Source organism: Neolamprologus brichardi, chromosome 14 (assembly GCF_056152115.1).
Source record: "Neolamprologus brichardi isolate AB-2024 chromosome 14, ASM5615211v1, whole genome shotgun sequence".
Taxonomy (NCBI): domain Eukaryota; kingdom Metazoa; phylum Chordata; class Actinopteri; order Cichliformes; family Cichlidae; genus Neolamprologus; species Neolamprologus brichardi.
In genome coordinates, this window is record NC_142117.1 from 3508056 (window position 1) to 3535034 (window position 26979).

A 26979-nucleotide genomic window follows, 5' to 3' on the forward strand; every position below is an offset into this window, starting at 1 on the left:
TTTAATATGCTGCTGAGAATATAGCCCAGAAGAAGCGTATAGTAGAGCTTTTATTTTGGAAAGAGCAATTTCTCTGTAATAAACTCTCTTTTCCAAAATGAGTGATTTCTCCATCAGATAGATTCTTTTTATTACTTTGTTGTTTCAGCAACATTAAATTTAAAAACTGTACTTTTGAGTTAAAATATATATTTATAATTTTAATAAATGACAAATTAAAAAAGCATGAACATTTTTTTTGTATCGAAAAAAATATCGAACCGAACCGTGAATTTTGTGTATCGTTGCACCCCTAATTAAAAGATCTCCAGAAAGCCTGAAGAACTATTGCTGAAGACAACTTTTGAACCTATGAAAAGTCAGCCAGTGGAAAAATATGTCCACGTGTCCATAATGTTTTTGTAACAGCAACAGTGAGATTCTAGGAAACCGCAATGGTATACAGTAATGGAATTAGGATGTGTCAGCCTTCAAAGATGCGTCTTTGATGGTTTGACATCAAAGCTGTTTGATGTGAAATGACTGAATAGGGTATACAGTAAATATAAAGACAGCAGTGATGCCAACCAACCTGACTGATGGTGCTCATGGCTCTCATGTAGCTTTCATTGCGTGAGCGGTATTGGGGTGAGGACAGCAGTGATTTGGGGTCGAGGAGGGTTTTGGGGTCCAGGGTGTCCAGGCTTCTATTGATTGAAACCTCACTCACCGCACGCAGGTAACTGTGGCTCCTGATCTGCAGTTTGGGGGAGTGCTCAGCTGAAATCCTGCCAGAGGAAACACAGGTGTTATATACAATGTCTGACAAGCACATACCAATGGACACATAACAAACTTCTGTCTTTGGACACGTTTGGAGGCTTAACAAATCTTTCTGTTTTCTGCAAATAGAACTGAGCCTAAGGTACACATGTCAAGGTTAGGATAGGGGAGCATGTGAGACATATGTGGACCCTGCGACTGGAATGGAGACAGCAGGTCTGAGGGGAGTCGAGGTCAGGAGACCCCCAGCAAGAGGAGGCTCTCTTAAACATAACCATATGTGGCATCAGATGCGGAGAACCAACAGGTATAAATGTAAAGGTAGAGAAGCTGTGTCTTTGTCTGACTCTGTAGCATGGGAAAGATAAGACGTATGCGTGAATAAATATCTCAAACCACCTTGGAATAATCTTCATTGTCTAAACCAGCGGTCCTCAACCCCCGGGCCTCGGACCGGTACCGGTCCATGAGTCGTTTGGTACCGGGCCGCGAGAGTTGAGGCTCAGGTGTGAAATGTACGGTTTTCAGGGTTTTTATCGGTTTTCAGTGTTGTTTTGTTATCGTTTTTATCGTTAACTCGGTTTTCCTGGGTCTTTTCACGTGTGTTATGAATAAATCTTCTTTTTTAGGTACCGGTACTAGTTTTATTTTGTTGTATTTATCCGCAACACCTTAAAGGCCGGTCCATGAAAATATTGTCGGGCATAAACCGGTCCGTGGCGCAAAAAAGGTTGGAGACCGCTGGTCTAAACCACCATCATGCCACTCCCTTTAGACGTGGCTTTGGCAGATGATCTGCCTCCATCTCACCCATCCCTAACATCCTCTTCTGTCAAACCAACCCTCCGCATGTCCTCCTTCACTGCATCCGTGAATCTGTGTAGTCTCTGTCTTTGACTCCTGCCTAGCATCTCCATTTTCAGCATTTTTATCAAACCATCACAGCCTAACTTTCCCTCCAAGCCAGTCACCGTAAGCTAATATTATGCAATTTATTTGCAATACAAAATGATGATGTAGTAGATTTCTTTAAGAAAAACATTTCAAAAAGTATCTTAAGCACTGTCATCACCTGTTTCATAATGTCTAATAAGCTTCACACAGTTGAGCATAATCACTACATGACAGAAACACAAGCTTCATCTCCCTCTTAATAAAAATAGTTTACATGTATGCCTGAATAAAAACAAACAGGTGAGATGTTAGAACACTTTTATTTTTATTTTAACAAACACTCTAAACTTACAATTGACAGCTGGGGTTTGGAAGAGCATTGAACTAATATTTAAAATATAATCTGATCACTTTTGGAGCCTTTATGATCGTCATATATTAACGTGCTGTTTTTGGCTTTGATGGAGAGCATTAACAAGCCGCTGGCTGCAAATAATCATGTGCAGTTTCACATGATTATTAACAGACGAAGAAAACATATTACTGATGCAGAAACAGTTTTCTATACGAGATCACTGCAAAGAGTGCAGTGGTGCAAATGTCCACCCTACTGTTACTTATTTTATATTAAGATTTAAAAATCTTAAATCTAGTTGGTGTTGATATGGGGAGTAGCCTTCAGTAATATTAATAAATCACACAGCAATAGTACATTCATGTAGTTGTAAAAAGCATGGTAATATATTAAGTAATCCAGTGACTTCCCAGCTGTAAGAGCTACGGAAATTATGAGAACTTTCTCATCCGTGGGATAATAAAGGTTTATTCTATTCTAATCCAATAAGTATTATATACTTTTTTGTATACTTTTTTGTATACTCCCAACAATGGGAGTATACTGTATACGTGTATGTATGTTGTGTGTGTGCGCACGTGTGTGTGCGCACGTGTGTGTACACAAGGGCATCACAGTCCACTTGTGGACCTTACAGTATAGCTGTGTGAATAGCTGAGTGGGTGGGGAGGGGTGCAGTCCATTTATCAATCATGGCTCGTGCAAAGAACCCTTCCAGCATCCTGGTGGTTCTGCAGCTGATGCTCCTGTACCTCTGGCCAGATGGCAGGAGGGAGAACAAGCCATGAGCAAACCATGGTGCTCACTGGATAGTTTCAATTTTGCATCATTCTTTGTAAACCCTATCCCAGTAGTTTCTGAAAGCCCAGCCCATCTGGCAATAACAGACATGCCACGTTCACTTCACAGCTGTTTGCCAGTGGCGCGAGTTTCAGTCATTATGCAAATATGTTGTTTAAAAGGTTGGTAAAACCTGCAGTCAGCTGAGAGAAGAAGTCACTTGGATGAGTGACAAGACGTTTCTCTGAAAACGCTACATCCAGATAAACAGAACCAACTTTTGTGGATTTCCTTACTTGGATGGTTGAGCATGCATCAAGACACTTCGTATTTTGAGTTTTGTAAGCATTGTATTGGATTAAATGATGGGAACAGGTGTGCCCTTGTAGAGAAACAATTGTCTAGGAAATCACCATCACAAACTATAGACACATCTGGGGTATAAGCTGCTGTCCTTGAGGGGTGCAACCTGAACTCTACTTAAGAAACTCCTAAGCTGCTTAAAAATACTCCTCCCCACTCCTAACATTTTTTGTCTCTTTGTTTGTTTTACCTTATGCCAGGGGTGTCAAACTCCAGTCCTCGAGGGCAACCCCTAACTCTACTCAAGAGAATTTAAGTACTTGTAAGTGAATGGCTGAATTGCCACCTCAGCATGCAGTCAAGTCCTGTAGAGTTTTGCTAATGACCTACTATTTTTATTCAGGTGTGTCGCAGCCGGGACACACTTAAAAGTTTTAGCAGCTTTAGTTTGACACCTGTGCTTTCGAAGCAAGATGCTTTATCATTACCACAATTTGTTCTTAATTTTCAGGTGAAATTAGAAGATTTCTTGTTCTTCACTAAGTGCAACTCTTACTGATGGATGCCATAAACCAATGAGGAATGGAGGGGCTTACTGTAGAGTGGTCATCTCAGTCAGTGATGGCTGTGTGGCTTTCAGGTAGCTGGCCCGCCGAGCTTGGATCTTGGGCGAGGGCTTGGGACTTCCATCAGAATCTCCGCTGTCATCCTCAGCCATGGCTTTCACATAGCTGCCGCTTCTCATCCTCCGACAGGGGATGTCATCTTCCTTCCCTAGAGGAGAGAAGCCGCTCCATTCATCCTGAGGTACCTGATGACCACACCGAGAGCACAAAGAACAGTGTTAGGAGGATCTGCTCCACTGCTGTTCAGGTCCCAGCCACTGCACTGACTAACTAAACTGTCCTGATGGTACATGAAACCAATTAGAAATAAGCTAGCATGCAGAACAACATTTAATACAACAAAGAACAAAACATATTGACCAAAAACACAGTTGTACTACACTGATGGCTAGCATCTCTCTCTAACACACATCATCCATCCAGATTTCTCTCACTGCAGTAGTACAGTCTGTTGGATAGTCAACATGGGTCAATATGTGTAGAGACTGGTCTGACATTTGGCCAAACCACGCATCTGTCAACACAGAAGTGTGCTAATGCATAACATAGCAGAGTGTATATGAGCCTTTAAGTGCATGTGTGTTAGTATGTGCCTGACCTGAGGGCCTGCTTGCTCACTGAGAAGAAACTGTAACACAAAAAAATAACTGGGCAAAATATGCAAATTTACAAAAAATAAAGAATCTTTCTGAAATTAAAATATTAACAATGGTTTGTAATATTGTTTTAAAAGTGCTGAGGATGCAGTAGAACCTGACTGCATGCTGAGTTGGCAACCCCTAACCCTGTTCAAGTAAATTTAAATAAATGTAAGTGTTTGGAGAAATGTTCGTCACTCATGAGCTGCTGTAACATGAGTCGGTCTTGCTAATGACCTACTCATTTTATTCAGCTGGGACACACGTAAAAGTTTCAGGACACCGGCCCTCGGGGACTGGAGTTTGACACTCCTGGCCTAGCCTAACCATACAAGTCCTTTTGTCCTTATTTAAGGCTATGTCCACACGTACCCGGGTATTTTTGAAAACGCAGATTTTTCTATGCGTTTGCACCTTTCGTCCACACGTAAACGGCGTTTTTGGTCACTGAAAACGGAGATTTTAAAAACTCCGGCCAGGGTGGATATTTTTGAAAACTCCGTTTACGTGTGGACGTAGCCTAATACTCAGTCTCACATACAACTCAACATAAACCATTTTCTTTGCCTTTGTTACCTCTTTCCTAGCCTTTCAGTACTCCTTTGTACTTTCTTCAGCTTCCTTAATATCCCACGTTTTCTTTGCTAACCTCTTCCTTTGAATACTGGCTGTAGCTCAGGTGGTAGAGCAGGTCATCTACTGATCGGAAGGTTGGTGGTTCGATCCCTGGCTTCCCCAGTCTGCATGCCAAATATCCTTGGGCAAGATACTAACCCCAAATTGCTCTCCGATGCATCCATCGGAGTATGAATGTGTGTGAGTGTTACTTAGAAAGCACTTAGAAAAATGTGCTTGTGTGAATGGGTGAATGTACAAGTTGTGTAAAGCGCTTTGAGTGCTCAGAAGAGTAGAAAAGCAATATATAAGAACCAGTCCATTTACCATTTACCAATACTTTCTTGCACTTCCTCATTCCTCCACTAAATCTCCTTGTCCCCATTCTTCTGTCCAGAGGATGTACGAAACAGACTTCCCCGACCGTTTAGTTTCTGATAACTCTTCCCTACCACCCAGAGTCTGTCTCAACTCCTCCCTGAACTCCGTAAAACATTCTTCTTTCTTTGACTTCCACCATTTCATCCTTGATTCTACTTTCTTCCTCTTCGTGATGTCCAAAGTCTACCATCTGATGTTGCATACCTACATTTTCCCCTGACACCACCTTGCAGTCTCCTAACTCTTGCAGCTGTAATTTACCTTCATGCACCACCCACTGTTCATCCCTCTTCTGTAAGTGTTCACCACAGTCATTTCCACAATATTTGCAAAATCCATCTGTCCCGAGCATCTCTCTTATTAACACCATACCTTCCAAACACCTCCTCAGACCTCTATTCATTTCAACTACATTAACTGGGTTACATTGTAACTACTTCACTTTAACAAGTTCATTGGAATCTGCTCCAATTACCACTCTCTCTGCCCTTGGGACTCTCTCGACTACTCTCTACCACTTCATTCATTCAACCTTAGTCTTTAGCCAACAGTAGGACAGTTTCCACCAGCACATTGTTGGCCGACAGCACCGGAGGTGGTCATTATTAATCTGGGCCTGAACTGATAATAACACTATGTTAAGGAAAGATATAGTGCCAAAATGTCACAGGCAAAGTGAATAACATCGATTGTTGTATTAAAATGCGATGATATCTGAAGTAGGGGTGTGCAGACTAGAGATGGACCGATCCGATATTAAGTATCGGTATCGGTCCGATACTGACGTAAATTATTGGATCGGATATTGGAGAGAAATACAAAATGTAATCCGATCCATTAAATATCAAAAAAGCACCTCACAAAACTTGCGACACGGCGTAACTCGGCTCATAACCGTAGCACGTTGGAGCAGTGTGCTCAAGTGATAGAGCGGCTGTGTGTATTTGTAGCATCGCTACCAAACCGGCATTTCATCTCCGAGGAAGTTATCCCAGAGAGAAGTAAAGCAAGTGTGTAAGTTCATCTCTGAATGTTTGTAAAGCATTCCCACGTTAAGCTTAACAACAGATATATGGAGCGACTGCCTCTCTCTCTCCTGCTGCTACTTCAATCATTAAACTGATCAATGATCAGCTGATCGGCTTTTCTGTCGCGAGTCCGTCTCTCTTCTTTGTTTATTGCTCACTTCGCGCCAGAAAGAGGAAACCAGCAGCTGAACAACAGCAGCACGTTTAATCTTGATAAGCTGTTGTTAGAATTTATTTAATATTACTTTGATTAAAAACACTATATCGGATTCATATCGGTATCGGCAGATATCCAAATTTATGATATCGTTATCGGTATCGGACATAAAAAAGTGGTATCGTGCCATCTCTAGTGCAGACCCAGCATACCTCTACATTGCACAAGCGCCTGCTGTATCAAGGAAATGTGCACATAATTTGGAGTTCAAAGCACTGACCTGGTGACACCCACCAATGTCCCTGTGCCAGAGGTCAAAGGACATCCAGAATGTGTGCCCCAAGTGTTGTCAACAAATCTTTTGGTGGCGCAAGCGGGAGCTACACAATATCAGGTAGGTGGTGTTAATATTATGGCTGGCCAGTGTAGATGTAGTGTGGCGCTGCATGAAACTTGTGTTTACCACCTTCACATTTAAGACCAGAGTGTGAGAATTTGAAAGACAATAACAGAGACAGACAGCAGGAGAAATGTACTGCTACTCTGACTAATTATATATGAATCACACAGGGAAAGAGGCTGAACAGATCTGCTGAGCTAAATCTCTCTCTCTCTCTGTATGTGCGTGACGTCAAAGACACACAAATGAGCAGTTTGGCTAAAAAAAGAGAATGCGAGGAAAGAACCAGCTGCAGTCAGCAGCAGCAGTGCTTCTCACCCACGCACAGACTTCACTTCCAGTGCAGCTCAACACTCATTCTGCTGTAATGGCTGAGGAACGGTGAATTGCTGCAGTTGATAGTTTAGACCGCGCTTAATGCAGATGCTGCTTGTCAGAAATTTGATGCGTCTCTAAGCATTTGCAATGAAATCACTAACATAATAAATGAATAAAGAAGTCCCTGTTCATGTGATTCCGTGACTCAATATGTACTGCGTGTCCTAAGCATCGACTGTGGGGTTTTTTTTACTGCGAAATGTAGACTGTTTCCTTGGCAACACTGTTTTGATAGATTAAGACAGCAGTATTAGAAATAACAGGTACTGTAACAGTGCAAGCAGCACCCAAGCTGAACAGAACATACAGCCAAGAGGAATGGAGACAGCTTTAATGTGCTCTTTTGACACAGCTAACTGAGCAGCTCTGATAAGCTGTTTGTAGCTGATACTTAACAGCAAGACGTTGCATGTAAGACAAACGTAGCTTTTCCTCAGTTTCCCCGTCATGCTAATCTTTTGTCTTTGTATCTAGTTTGGTTTTGACTTGATTCTGCTTGTCTACGCTCATGAAGCACATTTGTAATCTTCCTTATGTGAAAGTATTGTAGCTGTGCACGAATATTAAATTCAAGCTGACTTAGTCTAAAGTTCAAACAGGAGTTCCTGAATCCCACTCATTATCTGTGAAATCTAGCTCAGCGGGAAAGGTCACACGTGTGGACTAGGTCTGGGTATTGCACTACACAAAATTATATTTTTTAAAAAGACACAAGCAGAACTTTCATGAAAACTGCTTCCCTTTCTAACAAACCTATAGGAAGATGGTGCACTGAGGTCATGTACTGTTTAAAGTGCATAGCCCACAGCACTGGAGAGCGGCCCTTATTATGAATAGAAGAGATGGACAATAGCCAAGTGATCAGCAGTAGCTCAACAATCAAGGTGATTTTTAGCCCATTTCCACAGGTTAAATTAGTAGCATCATTTCATTCGGATTCATCATGAATTAAATCTGCCTCTCTAGAATTTCATGTTGTATTTCCACAAATATTGACACTTGCAACAACAACACGTTCTCACTCCCAAAGCGTCACATTTTAGGCTAGGTGACAAATCGTCAACATATTACGTTTTCGGCTACCCACCACGTTCCTAAATGACGACCTTGGAAAAATGAGGAAATATGAGAACCGTATGGACTCAATCTACACATGTGCGCTCTTTTTCTTCAAATCGCTTAGAAACACGCTATTTAACATCATTAAAGTCCTGGTTAAGCTCAGGAAAAAGGTTATGGTTAGGGCTAGGGATAAGGTTAGGTTTAGGGCTGGAATACAGGGCTGGAACGCCTATTACCGCGGGAGCGTCATTGCACTGGATTTCGGCCATAGCCCCCCACGTACCATAAGAACGCCGAAGGTCTCCTTTTGCGTTCCTCAGGAACGCCGCGGGACGTGACAAAACGTCAGCATGTTACGCCTCGGGAGTGAGAACGGGCTGGCAACAAACATGTGTCTAGCCGTGTACAAGCTTGCACTTTTGTGTTGGATCCATTTGTGGGCATCCATCGTCATTATCAATTTGGAAAATAGGAGAATATTTCTAATAGTTGTATTGGGGGGTTTTTGTTGTTTTTTTATTAGACCATAATGTGATCATGCTGGGAACATGCTCTTTAGTTCAAATGTGAGGGTGTGGGGAGGGCACGGTGAAGAGTGCAGAACAAACCGGTGAGGCATCTGGACAAGTTGTTAGAACTTAAGGTAAAAAAAAGTGCCATAAACATCTTATAATTGAGTAGTGTTTTAGCTGTTATTCATCCAGGTATGCTACCTAATTATGGTCAGCTAAGTCTTTCATTGTTGCATGTCGATGAGTAAACTAAGCTGGAAATGAGAAATAAACTCCCACTGTTTGTGTTCCTCACATACATGTGCTCGTATTTTATTTATTTCCTTTCTCCACACTCCATAAAGCACAATGTGGCTTTATGGAGTGTGGATAGTGCTACACTAATGGCTAGACGTGAACCTCCACAGCAGGGTGTGGTTTGTGGTTCAGCTGCAGGGGAGGGGTGGAACAGTGGGCTCTGGGGACAGTGCCAGGGAAGGCTGGCTGGCACAGCTGTTATCCATCACACTATCTATGCCTTCTCTATTTCGGTAGTTGCCAGGGCTCAGAGAAGGGAGCTGTATGGTTTGTGTAAGCTGGAGAGGGCAGCTGCAAAGCTGCGTGCTTCATTGTAAATAAAAATCACTGACAACTCCCAAGCATCGCGTCCTTCTTGCTATAGTTGTGCCGAAACCCAGCTCAGTATGATGGATCAGCAGCCAGTCCGGGCAGTGGAGGCATTGGCACAGATGGTGGGAGAGTTGGCAGTGATGCACCAGGAGCCGGAGGTGGTGCTGAATAAACTGCGGGTCCAGGTCGAGTGAGACATTAGATGCAGCTGCTGTCAGGCGAGGCCCAGGTGGCCACCCTCAGCCTCTCCACCCAGGCAAGGGCCTCGTTTAAGAACATCCAGGGTTGGGAGACAGGCCCCTCACCTACGCCGGGCGGCTGCACGATGCCACACACTGCAGGCTGCAGCCTAGCCCCATGCTGAGAGAGGTGTGACTGTGGATGTGGTAGTGCATGAACAGTTCGTGAAGGGGCTCTCTGCAGAGCGGAGTGGGTCGGCTATCACTGGCCAGCGAGCCTTGAAACTGCCGTAGCTGAAGATCACTTGGTGGTGCAGCTGGGGCAGTCCCGAGAGTAGCTGTGGCCAGTGGAAGTCGACCAGTCCCGTCCCTGAGGAAAAGATTTCATGACAGGACACATTTGCCAGGATTGCCCAGTAATGGAGGTGGGACAGATGTTCCTTCTGACACCGTCCTCCGGGCCCAAGAGACAGACTGTGTACTGGTAAGGTGCCGAGGGAGTATATGCCAGGCCTTGGTGGCCTTGTGGTCCACCAAACCCTAGTTAGTCCAGGGGCATTACTAGAGGCCGAGTGGGTGGTGGTTAGGTGTGTGCATGTGGACATTCATAAATATCCCATGGGACCGGTTGAAATTAATTATGTCAGGCACAACACATAGACTGAAGGCTGTAGTTAGCTCAAGCCTGATGCGCCCTTTGAATTTTGGAACAGATGGGATCGAGTTCAGTAGGTTAATGGGGCAGTGCGAATGTGGCCAGTAGGGACATGCAGGGTCTGTTGCTGTGCTCAGCAGGGATGTGAGGTCATCGCTGACTCTGGGGAGGAGGAAACAGCGGGGCCTTCATGGGAGACCTCACCAGTTCTGATAATTCCCTGGAGGATTTCCCAATGGAGCGGTCTTGTGACGCTATTGCGATGACCATCTCAAACAGGCCTAGAAAGCAGATGTTGCTGCATTGCAACAGCATTTTGCAGATGTGATCTAGCCCCTACAAGTACCAATCTCGTAGAGCACCCTATTAAAGTTTGACGCCTACCCAATGCCCCAGGTCGATGAGCTCCTGGACCAGTTAGCACTGCTCACCTTTACACAACACTAGATTTAACTGTGGGATAATGACAGATTCCCTTGTCTCCACAGTCCAAGGAAAAGATGACCTTCTCTACTCTATATGATTTGTATCAATTCATCACACTTGTTCGGCTTGTTTGGAGCCCCAGCCACTTTCCAGCACTTCATGGACTGGGTGCAGCATCCACACAGTGCATATGCTGGTGCCTATCTGGGTGATTTGATCATCATCAGCCATCTTACTTTTACATTTTTGGTTTTTTGGGTTTTTTGCCCGTGTACTGTCTCTAAATTATTTATTTCATATGGCTTTTTAAAGGGACATGCAATTGTGATTTCATTATGTCATATAATGACAATAAAGCTATTCTATTCTATTCTATTCATCCACTGTGACACCTGAGTGGAGCATATGCGGTGGGTGGCTGTGGTCCTGGAGTCCCTCAGGCAGATGGGGCTTATAGTCAACCTGAAGACAAGTGCAGTTGGATGGAAGGAGGTACAGCATCTGGGGTACCAGTTGGAGAAAATCCAGTGGGTGGCTGACTCCGTTCGTTATTACCTCCTGGTCTGCCCTTTGAGCAGTGGGTTCACCTGTTATTCATCACACTAACTACACCTTACCTATTTCAGTAGCCGCCGGGCCTGGAGGAGAGAGCTGTGTGGTGCATGTAGATTAAAGAGCAGAAAGCATTGCAAATAGAAATGACTGTCATCAAACTGCTAAGCATCAGGTCCTTCTTGCTACAGCCTCCTCTGCCACCCAACAATACTGGTTATCTATAGTCCTACCGGGGGATGATAGGACCATCCTGACTACGGAGCTGATTGGCCAGTCCTTAATTAAGGTCTGTTCCTGTTGATAAAAGTGAGCCAGCACACAAAGCTATGTGGAATATCTACATCTAGACAATTGCATCTAATGTAATAATGCTGCAATACTTCAAAATGCACCTCTGTTTAGCCTGCTGATGTTTCACTATTTTCTTTCCTACTAATCCTCGAGTTGATTAACCAGAAATGAATGGCATGTGTCCACAGTGGGTTTGGCTATGAGCTGACCTCTATCTTTGCATAATGGTTTTAAAACGGTGATTTGTCTCCACATTTGTCTCCTCAGCTTGGGTCACGATTGTTCCTCTAGAGAACGAAGATACATTGTGTTGCCAGGAATTGTTCACTGGTTTCTTGAAAAGGTAATGGGCAATTTCTGAAAACCTCACAGATGATTACAAATCTAGAAAGCTCTAAAAATAAAGTTTGTGATTGTGGGGTTTAGTATCGTATTTAGCAGCGTGAATGCTCACAACTTTGTTGGTAATTCTGTCAGACTGTATAATGCAGCCGCAAAGAGCTTGCATCGACACACACACACACAAACACACACACAAACACACTTGCAGATTACACCACATTGCACAACAGAATAACACATAAACACAAGCAGGTACTGGGGAGGTTATTTAACTATCAGTTACACAGTGGAACTTTGAAGTGGGTCTACTTCTGCATACCTTATTTTTCATATTAAGCAGTGGCAGTCAGACCTTTTACTGATGTTGAGATGGAATTACTGAGACAGGCATAACACAGTCACCTGAGGTTTTACAGGTCACTCATCTCTGTCCCTTTGAATGACAAAAAGCAGCCCAGTGCCAATCACATCAACATTTTAGATTTTTCGTTGTCAAACAATGTATATGGTTAGGGTTAGCCTAACCCTACATTTACTTAGCCATATGCCGGGTAGCTAAATTCAACTCATGCTGCACTCTGACATTTAGTCTGTGCAGATGGAAATTGTAATAGACATATTTCTGTTAACACTGGTGGACACTGTGTCCAGTGTTTTAATGCCAGGTATGAAATGCCTTGCATGCTTAACCATCCAAGTAAGGAAATCCCAAAAAGTTGATTCTGTTCATCTGGACGTAGCGTTTTGTGGGAGAAACGTTTCGTCACTCAGCCAGGTGACTTTTTCAGTCTCAGCTGACTGCAGGTTTCCAACCTTATAAACTGTACATTTGCATAATGACTAAAACTAACACCACTGAATGAAACGTCTTGATGCATGCTCAATCATCCAGGTAAGTAAATCTCCAAAAGTTGATTCTTTTCATCTGGACGTAGCGTTTTTGAGACGTTCAAGCTTTAGGCAGTCCTTGCCAAAGTGGGTTGGCCAAAGACGTTTTAGATGTTTTAACCCACTTTGGCAAGGACTGCCTAAAGCTTGAACGTCTCAAAAACGCTACGTCCAGATGAAAAGAATCAACTTTTGGAGATTTACTTACCTGGATGATTGAGCATGCATCAAGACTATTCAGTTATCATAGTTTGCCTCTCGAGCTTTTTGTTAGCAATATTCATATGTAACATGCCCTTAAGCCAAATTTTTAAAAACTCGTGGCGTACACTATAAGCTGTGGGCTGCGAGTATTTGAATGCTTCAAAAAAGACTGCTGTCCGGCTAACTAAGATTTTGATATGCATGTTATGCTTACAATCACAACTTTGGAGGTCCCAATCATGCAGTAACACGATTAATTAATGACTAGGCTCGTGTTGTGGTTAGATCATCTTTTGTCTGTTTCTGATGTCTTCATCCTGCCATAAGATGTCATTTGTTCTGCTTGTCAACATGAAATGAAATGAAGGCACAAACAGCTAATGGTATCCAACTTAACACTGAACAGCATATAGAAAAGTCATCTGCAACATTGTTTTCTGGCCATTGTGGGTCTTTGATGTAGACGTGTCTGTAGACAGGTACACTGAATGCTATGTTTGTTTATCACTTGAATATCCCAGTTCATACACTTTGGAGAATGACTGCCACCAAGAAATATGAGTACACAACCAGTATAGTAAAAATGATTTGAAATATGATCGTATATTTGATGCGAATAATAAAAAGTGAAAATTGCACCAAACCAAGTGCCTCTTGGATGGTGTCAGATTTTCCAGCAGCACAAATCCTGCTACATGTTTTTTTAGAATGTACTGTATATATCAAGTAATTACATTAAAACATTTTCTTGCAGCACCATTAGGCAACTGCCAGACACTTCTACTCCCTGTGTGGCGTTAAATACCTCCCCAACACTTAGTTTAACACGACACTTCAAATAACAGCAAAATTAATTTATTCATCCAACAAAAAATATTGAGAAAGTCAGGGTAACTGGTAGCGAGGCAGGAAGGGAAACACTACTAAATTAAAAATGAACTCTACAAACAGGAAAGGATGTTGTTCTTCATGAGTTCATGTCATTACCTAGCATTCAGAGAGTAAGGCTGCTATTGGCTCTGCACTTACTTCTCTCTTCAACGCAAAAGGAGGATAGAGGAGGAAGAGGAGAAGGAAGAGGGAGGCTCTCCAAACCAAGAGGAAGTAAAGGAAGTAGAGGTGGGTTGGTGGGTGGCAAGAAGGTAGGTGGAAGCGTGGGAGTGGGTTGGGTGAGTGGAGGAAAGGCAGAGAGGGAAGTGGTAGAGAAGAGGAGTAGGTGGCAGTGGGGTTCTTGGGAGACAAGAGTAGTAGACTGGTGGTAGGGAGTAATGTTCCCTCTAAGGGTCTGGACACACTAGAACAAATCCATATCACCTGACTCTGAGTACATGCTGCACTGTTACTAGTGAGTGTGGGATTTTTCTTAATGTTGTTTAACAGATTGTTTTAAGTGCTCTTATCATGTGCAAAGATAACCAGGCCCAAACCCAAAGACTGATAAGATAACCAGGCCCAAACCCAAACCCAAAGACAAATCAACCGCAGTAACCTGCGGTTGATTTGTCTTTGGTGGTGTTCCCTATCTTCCCAATACTCACATACGCATGTGTGCTCTTTTGATTTTCTTTTAATGAACATTTTCCTGAAGTTTCTAAAGAATCGTGTTATGTTGTATGTTGCTGTCCCGGTCTACAACCCATGTTTGATAGAATATTGGTTGGGACAAAAAATAAACATTAATGCCAGAGTACTTTTTGTCTTTTTACCAGTCGATCTTTACAGTTTTCAGTCTGATTTTGGAATCCTTGTTGCTTTTTCATTGGTTTGCTTGTTTACTTTTAAAGCCCAGCATGTAAATGAGTGGTGTTGGTTGTAGCTTTTAGGGGGGGTTTCTAGCTTCCACTTGTTATTGCTTTCAATGTGAAAGAAGCAAGTAACTATAGCTCTTATGTGTCCTGAACTTATCAGTATGATGCAGTTATCACCACTACTTGCATTTCTGTGCAAACACTCATGAAGTCAGATTTCTCAATTTACAAATAATATGTTCTAAAACACCTAATCGTATTCGTAAGAAATCAGTTTTAATTCAATAAAATGATTTAATTATTTGTATTTAAGTCATTGATTTAAACAATGAAAATACCAGGGTTATCTAAATATAATAGTATAAGTGGTATAAATATAATATTTTTTTACATTGTCAAAAGGTTCTCAGAGTTGTAAACTGATGAATGTGGCGACGCCTTCATTATTCTAGTGTGCCATCAGTTATAGTCAGTGATATTCAGTAGTACTTTCCAGTCATGTAAATTTGCAGTTTTCACTCCAACCAAACACCAAACAACATACAAACTCTCAAAGCACCTAGGCGATCACTTACTAAACCCTGTCTCCTAAATTGAAACATATTTCATCCTGGGTCATGTTTCTTGCTAACCTGCATGAAAGGCCCTTGCTGAAGTCCTCCATCACTGCCGTCTATTCATCATTTCATGATGACTGGGTTTCCCATGGTAGGAGCATTCTTAAACTGTCCAGAAATATCTGTCATTAAATCTATTTCCCAGTTTATTTAAGTTAGTTTCAGTCTTTGATCACTCTACTGCTCTCCCACTTTTGAAATAATCAGTCATACAGCACCTGATTGACAGAGCACATATTATGATAATTAATTACATTATTTATTATTAAGTTAGATATCTAAGAGAAGTGTTTATGACTTGTGTGTTAATCTTTCTTTCAAGTCTTTGTAGTGATTTTTCTCAAAAGGGCTGCCAAGTGCCCAGTTGTTTTGGCATTGATAGAGCAAAAACCTGTCACATATCTGCTAAACTAAAGACAAACTTATGGACTCCACTTGGTTTGCCCTTGTCTACCTGGAACTGTAGGACTGGACACCACTGACTTAGAGGAAGCATTGATGGAAAAAAGTAAGTTGTGGAGAAAAGGGAATCAACAGAGGGGGGAGAAGGTGAATTGACTGGATTTGGATGGGGGTTGGGGAGGAATTATTTACCTGTAAGAAATGGCAAGCGCGCTCCTGCTGCTGACTGCCCTTAGATTTGACTAGAGCTCTATCTAGGTTTAGGTTACCGGATCCTGCGCTGGCTCGTGGCTGGTTGTGGCTGCTGTTGTTGGTGTAGACCTCTCGGGCCCTGCTCACCGTTAGGCTTGATGACCATGGCCCTTTCTTCACAAGGGGCCCGTCCACAAGACCCACTGGAAGCAAGGAGCCACTTCCTCCACCGATACCGCCACCGCTGTTATTGCTGCTACCACTAATCGGCACACATGCTGTCGACGCTGCATACTTCACATCGTTGTTGCTCCGGGAGGCTTTGAGTGCAGAATGGTGGTGTGTGTGGCCATGGTGTGCGTGGGTGTGTGTGTGCTCGTTTAGTGTGCCGTAAGGGTCCATCATGAAGTACTGCTGGGACTGCGAGGAGGAGAGACTGGGGAGGGGAGTCTGGGGGAACTTGTCTGGGTTGTTGCCGGGATACCGGCTTATTGTCATGGCAATAGGCGAGGGGGAAATGGAGGGGGAGGGTGAAGGTGGAGGTTGGTGGTGGTGAGGGTGGTAGAGACACAGCTCCCGTTCCAGGTTGTCATCTGAGCTCCAGTATCCAGAGCCTGGAGCAGATGCTGAGCCGTGGAGCTGGTGGTGGTGGTGGTGGTGGCTTCGATGCTTGGGCTCTGCTGATCTACAGCGCTCACGGCTCTTACTGCGTTTCCGGTGGCGCACTCCCACTGGTGGAGCTTCACCTTCTGGGCTGGCCCTGGAGCCACCACCACCACCTCCTCCACCGCCACCACCACCACCATTAACACTCCCATTATTGGCCCCCTTGGAGGACTGTGTGTGGTGTGGCCCTTCCAGTGAATGTGACTTGGTGAAGAGTTTCTGGACTGAGTGGACAAGATGGCGAATTCTCCCTGGACTGTCATTGTTGTTGTTGGCCCCCATCCCCCCACTGTGGGCCTGCACCCCTCGTTTGTATTGCAATGTATGGTAGCCATCTCTGGAAAATGATGGCTGACGTTCAAACGGGTCCACAAAGTTTGCTGGTACCCGAGTGGGTGTTTTACCCCCATAGCCTCCTCCACCTCCTCCTCCTCCACCACCTCCTCCTCCTCCTCCTCCTACATATGGTACCATGGCCATACACTCATCCTTTACCTCAGGATGGTGAGATGAGGAGGTAGAGTGGCACCTCCTGGGGAAGGTTCCATATGGGACGATGCTGTTGCTGTCAGAGGGGTATGAGGTACGCTGAGCATTGTAGTAGGGCAGCTCAGCTGGATGTGGCATGGGAATGGGCACAGGCATGTCCATCTGACTGATCAAATATGGCTTGCGGTCAACATGGTGACCCAGTGGATCATATGATGGTTCATAGGAGACCACATGATGGTGACCCCGGCTACTGGACAGGCCTTTCATAACGGGGAAAGATGGGTGAATGGAAAGAAGAAGGATATGGATGAGAAATGCCAGGTAGGCCTGTGATCACAGAAGGGCTGCAGAAGACTGTCCCTGAGCAGAGAGCTACAGACTCTGGAAGAAAGGGAGAGAAGAAGCAACAAAAGATCAGTTAATAACCAGTTAAGCCACCAGGGGCTTTCTGAGCTTCCTGCTCAAAAAAGACATGAGTGGAGTATTTCTCTGCAATTACAAACTCTATGTAAACAATCTTGGTATCAAAACAAAGTTAACATTTGTGAGATTTCATCAAAGGTGTAAATGCTACAACAGATGTTACTGTGTCAAAGTTACTGAGGCTGGAACACAGAAAAAGTAAGTACATTTTTTCCTCAAGTTATTTGTTATTTTTTTAGCATATAACCTCTTTGAAAATATACTTTGGTTCACATTTAAATTTATAAAACCAGTAATCAACATATGAAAAGCATCTGTGCAAAGATTTATGCTTCTGAAGTGAAACAGTGAAAAATTACTGCGCTTTTAATAAATAAATAAATGTTCAGACGTTGTCTAGTTTGTCCAATTTTGGCACAAATGTTTTAGTTATTGAACAGCAGACACTATTTAAATTCAATTGCATGTCTAAAAATGCTTGTTTTTTGAATATTTTTGAAGAATTACCCAAACACTCACATCCAACGGCCTACTCTGCCATAGACAGTTTAAATAGGTTTTGAGGGACTGTAACTTCAGCTTCTATTGGCTGATTTGCATAATTGACACCTCTTTTTAATAGTTTGAGCCAATAGAATCACCGTAATTATGCCATGTTCACATCAGTTCCACCAATCAGAAGTTGCAAGTCGAAAACACCACATGACCCTAAAAGTAAGACATAATCCAGTAATGTGACTGTAACTTGGCTGAAAATGGCGATTGTTGATGTGGCTCTGATGCATTGTGTTAGCACCGCCATTATCAGTAGCTACAGCTATCGGCTATTGGTGGGGAACAGCGGAGGAAAACGCTCAGCTAAGCGGCTTTCTGCTTTAGCACATATGGAAAGTTGCATATTTGTGGTCTTCTTTGCCACTGGTTCAATGAACTTTGGTCGGAGCGTGGTGAAACTTGCAGATTTCGAATCCGTGAGATCTCTGGTTGCTAACTAGCAATGTTTATTTTTTTTTTATCTTGAGACATTGTTAATGTCAACAAAGCCCCATAGGCTTTTTCAGGATCATCATTCATATAAACAGGTTACAGGTTTATTTCATTAGATCTGTCTTATGGGCAGTGATGGTTTCTGGTGTTCTGTGTCATATGACTTTACAGATACACTGGGGTAATAATTATTTGATCATCTGCTGAATTTGTAAGGTTGCTCACTTTCAAAGGAATTATATTTTTTATGGACAGAGACAAAATACCAACAACACAAAAACACCACATTACATAAAAGCTGTAAACTGATTTATGTTAATGTTATGTTATGTTAATCTTGACTGTGAGGATGGTGTTCCTTGGATCATGCTCAGCATTTCCCGTCCTCCAAACACAACAGGTTGAGTTGATGCTGAAAAGCCCCATTTTCTCCCAAGCCTTCTTTGAATCATTTTGATGTTCAGAGATGTTACCAATGGTGTGATCCCAACTGCCATCCTCCTGTGTAGTTTTGGGTTGATGTGCCACCTTCATCCTCACCCCATGAGGCAAAATCTCCCTGGAGCTTCAAAATGAGGGTGATTGATGTCATTTTATATTTCTTCCGTTTCTGAATAATCGGAATTATACCACCAGCATCTCAAACCATTGACGCAAAGCAAGGTACATCCATGTTTCCAAGTTGTTTACACTAGATTCTCACTGCATGATCCAAATGTTGCCGAAATCAATAGACACCAGACCAGACAAGATTCGTTTGTTTTTTGTTTTTTTTCCTGTCTATACAATCCACATAGATCCACATTTTCAGATGAAAGTATTCCTTTTTTGACGAAGGTATTCCAAGATGTTAAGACAAACAGCCAAGTCATCTATTAATTGGAGGTTTGGTGGTTCTGTCCCCGTCTGATCCAGTCTGCACGCCAAACAGGGCAAGATACTAAGCCTAAGTTGCTCTCCGATGCATCCATTGGAGTATAAATGCGTGTGAATCTTAGATAGAAAGCACTTACATAGAAAGAGCATAGAAAAAAGTGCTGGTGTGAATGGGTGAATGAGGCAAGTTGTGTAAAGTGTTTTGAGTTGTCAGAGAAAAGCACTATATAGGAACCAATCCTTTTACCATTTACCATTTGCTATTCTGTTGTCTCACATTAATTACATAACCCGGTCTGCTTACTTCCATTTACATAATATTAACCGACTCTGCCCCTTCCTTACCCCCCATTCAATTCAATTCAATTCAATTTTATTTATATAGCGCCAAATCACAACAAAAGTCGCCTCAAGGCGCTTCATACATACAGAGAAAAACCCAACAATCATATGACCCCTATGAGCAGCACTTTGGCGACAGTGGGAAGGAAAAACTCCCTTTTAACAGGAAGAAACCTCCGGCAGAACCAGGCATGCTGCTGCCGTCCTTGTCCATAGTCTTAATACATCCCGTATTGATTACTGTAATTCCCTCCTATTTGGTCTCCCTAAAAGGTCCCTTCATAAACTCCAACTTCTTCAAAACTCTGCAGCTCGGGTCATAACTTCCGTCGCGAGCTCATATTACCCCAGTTCTTCAGCAGCTTCACTGGTTGCCTGTAGAAACCAGGATAAATTTTAAAATCTTACTTCTCACGTTCAAGTGTATCCATAAATCTGCTCCTTCATATTTGTGTGACCTGCTCCATATCACCACTGTTTCCCGCCCTCTCAGATCATCATCTGCTATTCATCTTATGCCGGGCTCACACTGTGCGATTTTTGGCCCATTTTGAGCCGATTTTTGAGCCGTGCGACCGTTTTGGCGATCGGCCCGATTTTGGCCTTCATCGTGCGTCGTGCATCGTGTAGTATACGTGGGGTAACGAGAAGCGATTAACACCTCGCGACCAGCTCCCGATCATCAATCGCTTGGTCGTGAGGGTGTCACCGCAGTTTCTCACACTGCGCACGCGCAAACACAAATGTCAGCGAAAAAGACGGCGCAGCAGTGCAGCATGTGATCTGGACACAAGCGATGGAGGCACTTGTAGAACTTTGGAAAGCTCATCCGAGCCTTTTCGATGTGGCATCACAAAATTATCACGACCACAACAACCGTGAAAATAGTTGGATGGACATTGCTGCTCAATCACAGCTGCCTGATCATGTTTTTCATTAGCAATTTAGCAAAGTTGATGGTGGTGGTGTGTGTCTGTGTGAGTGAAAGACAGAGAGGGAGAGCGAGCGACAGAATTTCTGTTATAACCTTCATTTTATGGACGCACAGTGTGAGCACTCGGGTCGCATCAGAGCATCGGGCCGTATAGTGTGAGACCTGCATCGTGACCTATGAACTTCTAACCCCTGCGAGTCAATCGTACAGTTTGAGCAGGAGCCGAATCGCGCGACTGAAAAAATCGCACAGTGTGAGCCCAGCATTACCGTTCCGTCCTCACACCTTATCACTGTGGGGAACAGAGCTTTCAGTCACTCTGCTCCTCGGCTCTGGAAGTCTCTTCCTCCTGCACTAAGAAATATTGACTCCATCTCCATATTTAAGTCACAGCTCAAAACATACCTGTTTAAACTGGTTTATTTGCTTTAATGCTGATTTTATCTGTTGTCACGCTCTGTTTTGTAATTTTAACTTATTTTATGTATTTTATGACTATTGTTTGTTTTATTAATTGTGTCTTTTGTAAGGTGACCTTGGGTTTCTGAAAGGTGCCCTCAAATAAAATGTATTATTATTATTATTATTATTATTATTATTATTATTATTATTATTATAGTATTTGTAGCTTCTAGGTCACACATCCTCTCAGTCTCTAGCTTTAGCAGTTGCATAAGTTTGGTGTTAAGCATCATATCACATAAGGTTATCATTTCTTCACTCTAGCAGAATAATCTTTTTTAAAGGGTTCTTTAGCTGTTTAATTTCCTGCATAGGCTCATGCTTCATAGCTTTCTGTTTACTTTATTTCGCTCATCTGAGATCAGAGATTTACTCATCTCCTGCATTATCAGCTTTCTCTGTTGGAATCTTAATTTGTTTTTCTGTTGTTTTCAGTATTTTTTCTGTATTTCACTTTGTTTTGCTGGAGTAGCTGCACTTCGTTTGTTTGTTTATTTGTTTTATTTAGCCCCGGGAACTGTAGTCCAAAGTAAATTCAGATCAGGCCTTTCCTTATCTAACTTCGCTTACCTTAGCATCAGTAATCCTACTAAGCAGTCACATAAACATAGCTATCCCCGTGATAAGTCAACCGAGGATTTCCAAACTGAGCTACAAGTATGTTCACATGATAAGGGTGTCATTGACAGTGTATGACCAATTAAAAACATGCACAGCTCTAGTAGAAGAGGAGCATGATTTCTGACTGCCAAACTGCCATATGAATTCGTTTCAATTTTATTTTATTTATATAGCACCAAATTACAACAACAGTTACCTTAAGCTCCTTTATGTTATAAGGTAAAGATCCTACAATAACACTAAGACATGCACACACAATACAAGCCAAGACGCACTGAATCATCAATGTGTCTTTTAGACAAACCCCTCTGTTCTTTTAAGATTGGTCTTAAAACTTTCTTTTCTGACACAGCATTAGTTATGGCTGGATCAGGTGACCCTAAATCCTCCCTTGTGTATGTTGCATTAAGTCTAGGCTTCTGAGGGTTTCTTCTTTACTCACCTTCTTTCACTTATTTTGCGTTTATACACCACTCTGCATTTAAACATTAGTTATTATCATTATTATCTGGCTCTCTTTCACAGTGTACCTTTAGTCCTGTCTTCTTTCCCTCACATCAGGCTGGTCGAGGCTAATTGCTGCTTCTCCCTGAGCGCAGTTCTGCCAGAGGTTTCTTCCATTTAATGCTAAAGCAGCTGTAAGATCTTTTGCCCCCTGCTGGACACTATTTGCTTGCGTATATATAACTGCATCATCCGCATACATTTGAGCAAATATATTTGGACAGACTTCAGGTAAGTTATTGATAAAAAGAGAGAACAATAAGGGCCCAAGAACAGATCCTTGAAGAACCCCTGTATCGCAGTCTAAATATGGAGATTTGACCCCGTCCAACACCACACACTGTTTCCTGTGTGAGAGGTATGAGGCAAACCACTGAAGAGCCTGACTGGAGATATTAAACTTTTCTTCTTAGCTTCAAATAAACCAGACTTTGTTAATTTCTTAGCACATTTTTAGTTATGGACCAAAGCATACACAAATTCATATGCATTCAATGCCTTTCACACAGTGGTCTGCTACAGCTACAGTATATCACTTTCAATTCGCTTCAGTTGTATTTATATAGCACCAAATCACAACAACAGTTGCCTCGAGCTGCTTTATATTATTATTATTATTTCTATTACAGTAGAAAACCCCTATGAGCAAGCGCTTTGGCAATAGTGGGAAGGAAAAACTCCCTTTTAATGCATAGCTGGCTGGAGGACTCATGCCTAATGTTGAACACCTCAAAAACTGTCTGTATGTATTTTTCAAAACGCCCCTTAAACTTGAAGCAGTCAAACATATTCCTGGATGGAGTAGAGCTTGAATTAGCTCCAGAATTTAAATATCTTGGGGTCATTCTAGACCCAACATTATCCTTCAAGAGTCACATAAATAAAGTGTCCCAGGTACTTAAATTTAACAATTGAAATTTTAATCATATACGTAATAATTTAAATATGAATGTTGCAAAAACTTATTTTTACTCAATGATCATCTCTCATATGGACTATTGTTTGACGTCCTGGTCACTTGCTTGTCCAACAACACCTTAAACTATTGAAAACATTTATAAACAAAGTTTAAAACTACTTGACAAAAAACCGACTTCCCATCACCACTGTCATGTGTTAAAAAAACATAAATTACTGAACTTCAATAACTTAGTGAAACTTAAAAGAGTGTGTTTAATATATAAAGTCTTACACTCCCTTGCTCCACCACCACTAAAGCAGTTCATTAGGCATAAAGAAAGCTCAGACAGGACCACTCGAGCTACAATCCGAGGAGACTTGTTTATACCCCACAGACGGACAGCGTTTGGGCAGAACGTCCTCTCTGTCCAGGGTGGCCATCTGTGGAACAGTCGTCCTCCATTAGAGATGCTCTACACTCAATTTGTTTAAGGCAAAGGTTAAAAACTGGTTATGGACAAATCAAGTGTGTGATCATGTATGAGTTGTATAGTTTTAATGTTTTATTTGGGAACAGAATGGTGTGTAGGTGTAAGTTTGGTGATGGAGTTTTTATTATGAATGAATGATGAATTTTTATGAATTATTGTGTCTATTTTTTATGTTTAAGGACAACAGATGGAAATTAGCCCTTGGCTATAATCTGGTATGTTTACATTCATGTAATTATTTCTTTACATTTATGTTCATTAACATGCACTGTCCTAAATAAATAAATAAACAAAAAGCAGTGTCAACTGTCTCAGCTGTTTGGTCATTTGGAAATTATTGTTTATTCACTCACTGTAAATACATGCACTGTTCTCTAACTTTGAGCGCACCTGTACGTAGAGCTTGACATAGCTTCTGTCTGTAGAGCATGAACATGGCTCTACAACAGGGATTAATAAACACGATAAGACTGAGTCCGTCTGCTATCACGCTGCGACTGAAAGAGGACAAGGTAAAAATTACATCTAAAATGTTCGTAATAATACAGCAAATTGATTGGGTCTTTTGAACATCCTTTGCCTTATAAATTAGAGGGGTAGTGCCAGAGCTGGGGGCAGACTGGCCACTTGAGATAAGTTGAATATTTCCCAATGACCTGAGGGTAACTTGCTTTCCGTGAACAGTCAACTTGATTAGGAAACAGTTTATGACCCACGCCGAATGCCCACATCAAACAGGGCAAATTTATAATTCATAACCAAACAAAGATGCAGTTCATCCATTTCAGTAATGACCAGCATTTTACCAAGAGCGTCGCAAAATTTGCAGCTGAAAAGGGGAATGAGTAATGTGTGTGTAAAACCTGAACTAGTATTTCTCTCTGAAAGACAAGTGCTTGTTCATACTGTATACACGAGAGGAGGCTGAAGAAGCTGTTTATGATGTAAGGGTTAGACAGAAACTGCTAGAACTGTGTGTGGTTCTGAGAAGTGAGCCTCTCTCCTTATCAGAGGAGAAATGCATTGTTTAAAAACGATTCCTCCATATAAAAATGATATGTGTGTAACATCTGACCTGTACAATACGTAGAAGAACAAAAAATATTATTTGCCATCATATCCCAAGCAGTGCATGTGTTAATGAAGATACTGTTATTGTGCCAGGTGCACAAATATGCACATCAGTCTGGGGTTTTCTGCAGCCTGTGTGAAACTGCATTTATTTATTAAAGTCACGCATGCATTAATAGCTGCGTTTTGACAGACATTTGCTATGTCAAAGTACCTACGGAGATAAGTCAAAGAAACAAACATGAATGTTTCTTTATTTGTGCACACTACTGAGCGATGCATGCAGAGATGTGTGTATTGTTTACTAACCTCTGTGTAGAAATGTGACTAAAAGCGTGAAATACTGGAACCTGTCCTGTTCACTGGAAAAAGGAAATCAAGATGTATCCTTTTGTGCATCTTACGTTGGGATTCTCCTCCTCACTATTGCTGACGAACTATGTTAAGTTCAGTTCTGCCTTGTTTCAATAACATCCCAGCCTACTGGTGGTGGTCAGAGGGCTCAAAAATCAGTCAAAAAATGTTTTAGTACGACTTTGGTAAGCTATGACGCCGCACTGCACTGCTTGATGGATTATCGGAGCCTTGTGGCTACTGTAGTCAGGAGCCTCGCGGAGTAATCTGGGTCCAAACTCCGCTTCAGGTCCCAAAGTCTAACGAACACTGCGGCATCACTGAGAGTTAAAAACTGTCTAAATTCTTTCATCTTTAATAAAATGGTCACTGTTGCTGCTTTACCAGGTGTAACAATTAAGTTTAACATCCAGGCATCCATGAAAACAGAATTTATTAAGTTTAAAGGATTAGAAGTTAGCAGGAAGTTAGCTCGCTAGTTTCCACCTGAACCTGATATAGCATGTTCTGACTGAGAGATTTCTGAAACAAATTAAAACGTACAGCTCTGCTGTCACTTCCAACATGAATGAAGACACAAAACTAAACAGTAGTGACGTTTGTAGGGTTACTGAAGTGGACTAGCTGGTATATAATGATGTGCTACATGATCGCTAGCGACTATGTTAGCATAAGATAAACACTATGTTAGCATAACTATGCTAACATAGCTATGTTAGCTATGTTAGCATAGCATAAACACAGTGAAGCTGGAGGATGAACTTTTTTTCACTCGATAAAAGTTAACGTGAGGGTTCCTGATGGTTCGGGACAAATGCAATCGCATGGCAGGATGCTGTAAACGGACCAAACTTCAGTCAGGAGAACAACTGAGATAATCCATCCACAATATGAGGTTAGTCATTAATATAGTGGAACAACATGGGAATAGAGCAGCTGTGAGAGGATTCAACATTAATGAATCAATGGTAGGGAAGTGGAGGAAGCAAGAAGAATGAGTTGAGTAAAGTTTGACTCATCTGACTGTTTTGTTTTGCTTAATGCACCTTATAATCCAGTGTGCCTTGTGATCCGAGAAAAAACAAATGGTAAATGAAATAATTTTGCACATCTACCATGAAGAGATGGATACCACAGCATATGCTCATTGGTTCTTTGGATGGGCTAAAAAAAATTCAGATTTGACAGTATTTTTGCTTGGAAGCAGATAGTATTGTATGGTGGATCAAAATCTGCTGGAAGTTTTTTGCTTTCCTAATTACATCGATTTTGCTAAGATCCCCAACAAAGTTGACTAATATGCAGCCCAGAGGATGACAGAGCCTGATGCATAGCTCGATATTCGCTCTCTGCTGTAGCTCAGGAGGTAGAGCAGGTTATCTACTGATTGGAAGGTTGGTGGTTCGATCCCTGGGTTCCCCTAGTCTGCGTGCCAAATATCCTTGGGCAAGATGTTAACCAAGTTGCTCTCCGATGTATCCATCAGAGTATGAATGTGTCTGAATGGTAGTTAGAAAGCGCTTCACAGCATAGAAACAGTGCTTGTGTGAATGTTTGAATGTGGCACGTTGTATAATGTGTGCTTCGAGTAGTCTGGGGGAGTAGAAAAGCGCTGTATAAGAATCAGTCCATTTACCACTCCAGTCCAGTTCTTGTGTAATATAAAATGCACAGGCTTTTCTTCCTGTTTCCAGGCATTTTGGCATCTTGTCAACAAGCAAAAAAACATGACTCTGAAAACAATGTGACACAAGGACTGGACTACAAATAAGAGAAAAAGCAGCCAATGTCCAAAGAAGAATTTTGAGAGACTTTCAGAAAACTGGAGAACTGTGGCTCAAGGCCATTAAAAATATG

The 26979-nt window shown here is 42.1% G+C and overlaps 1 protein-coding gene across 6 annotated transcripts in view; it reads right to left on the bottom strand.

Moving 5' to 3' along the window:
* LOC102791851 (disks large-associated protein 1-like) overlaps positions 1-26979 on the bottom strand; it is a 194845-nt gene that overhangs the window by 84221 nt on the left and 83645 nt on the right. For 4 of the 6 annotated variants that reach the window (XM_087850647.1, XM_087850648.1, XM_087850646.1 and 1 more), the window contains 3 exons: positions 16000-17538; positions 3691-3905; positions 572-767 (listed from right to left, as the gene is read on the bottom strand). In XM_087850647.1, the coding sequence (XP_087706773.1) occupies positions 572-767; positions 3691-3905; positions 16000-17424 (1836 nt within the window). In that variant the 5' untranslated portion in view covers positions 17425-17538. The remainder of the gene's footprint in view (positions 1-571; positions 768-3690; positions 3906-15999; positions 17539-26979) is intronic. The other 2 variants (XM_087850651.1, XM_087850649.1) reach the window with 2 other exon arrangements.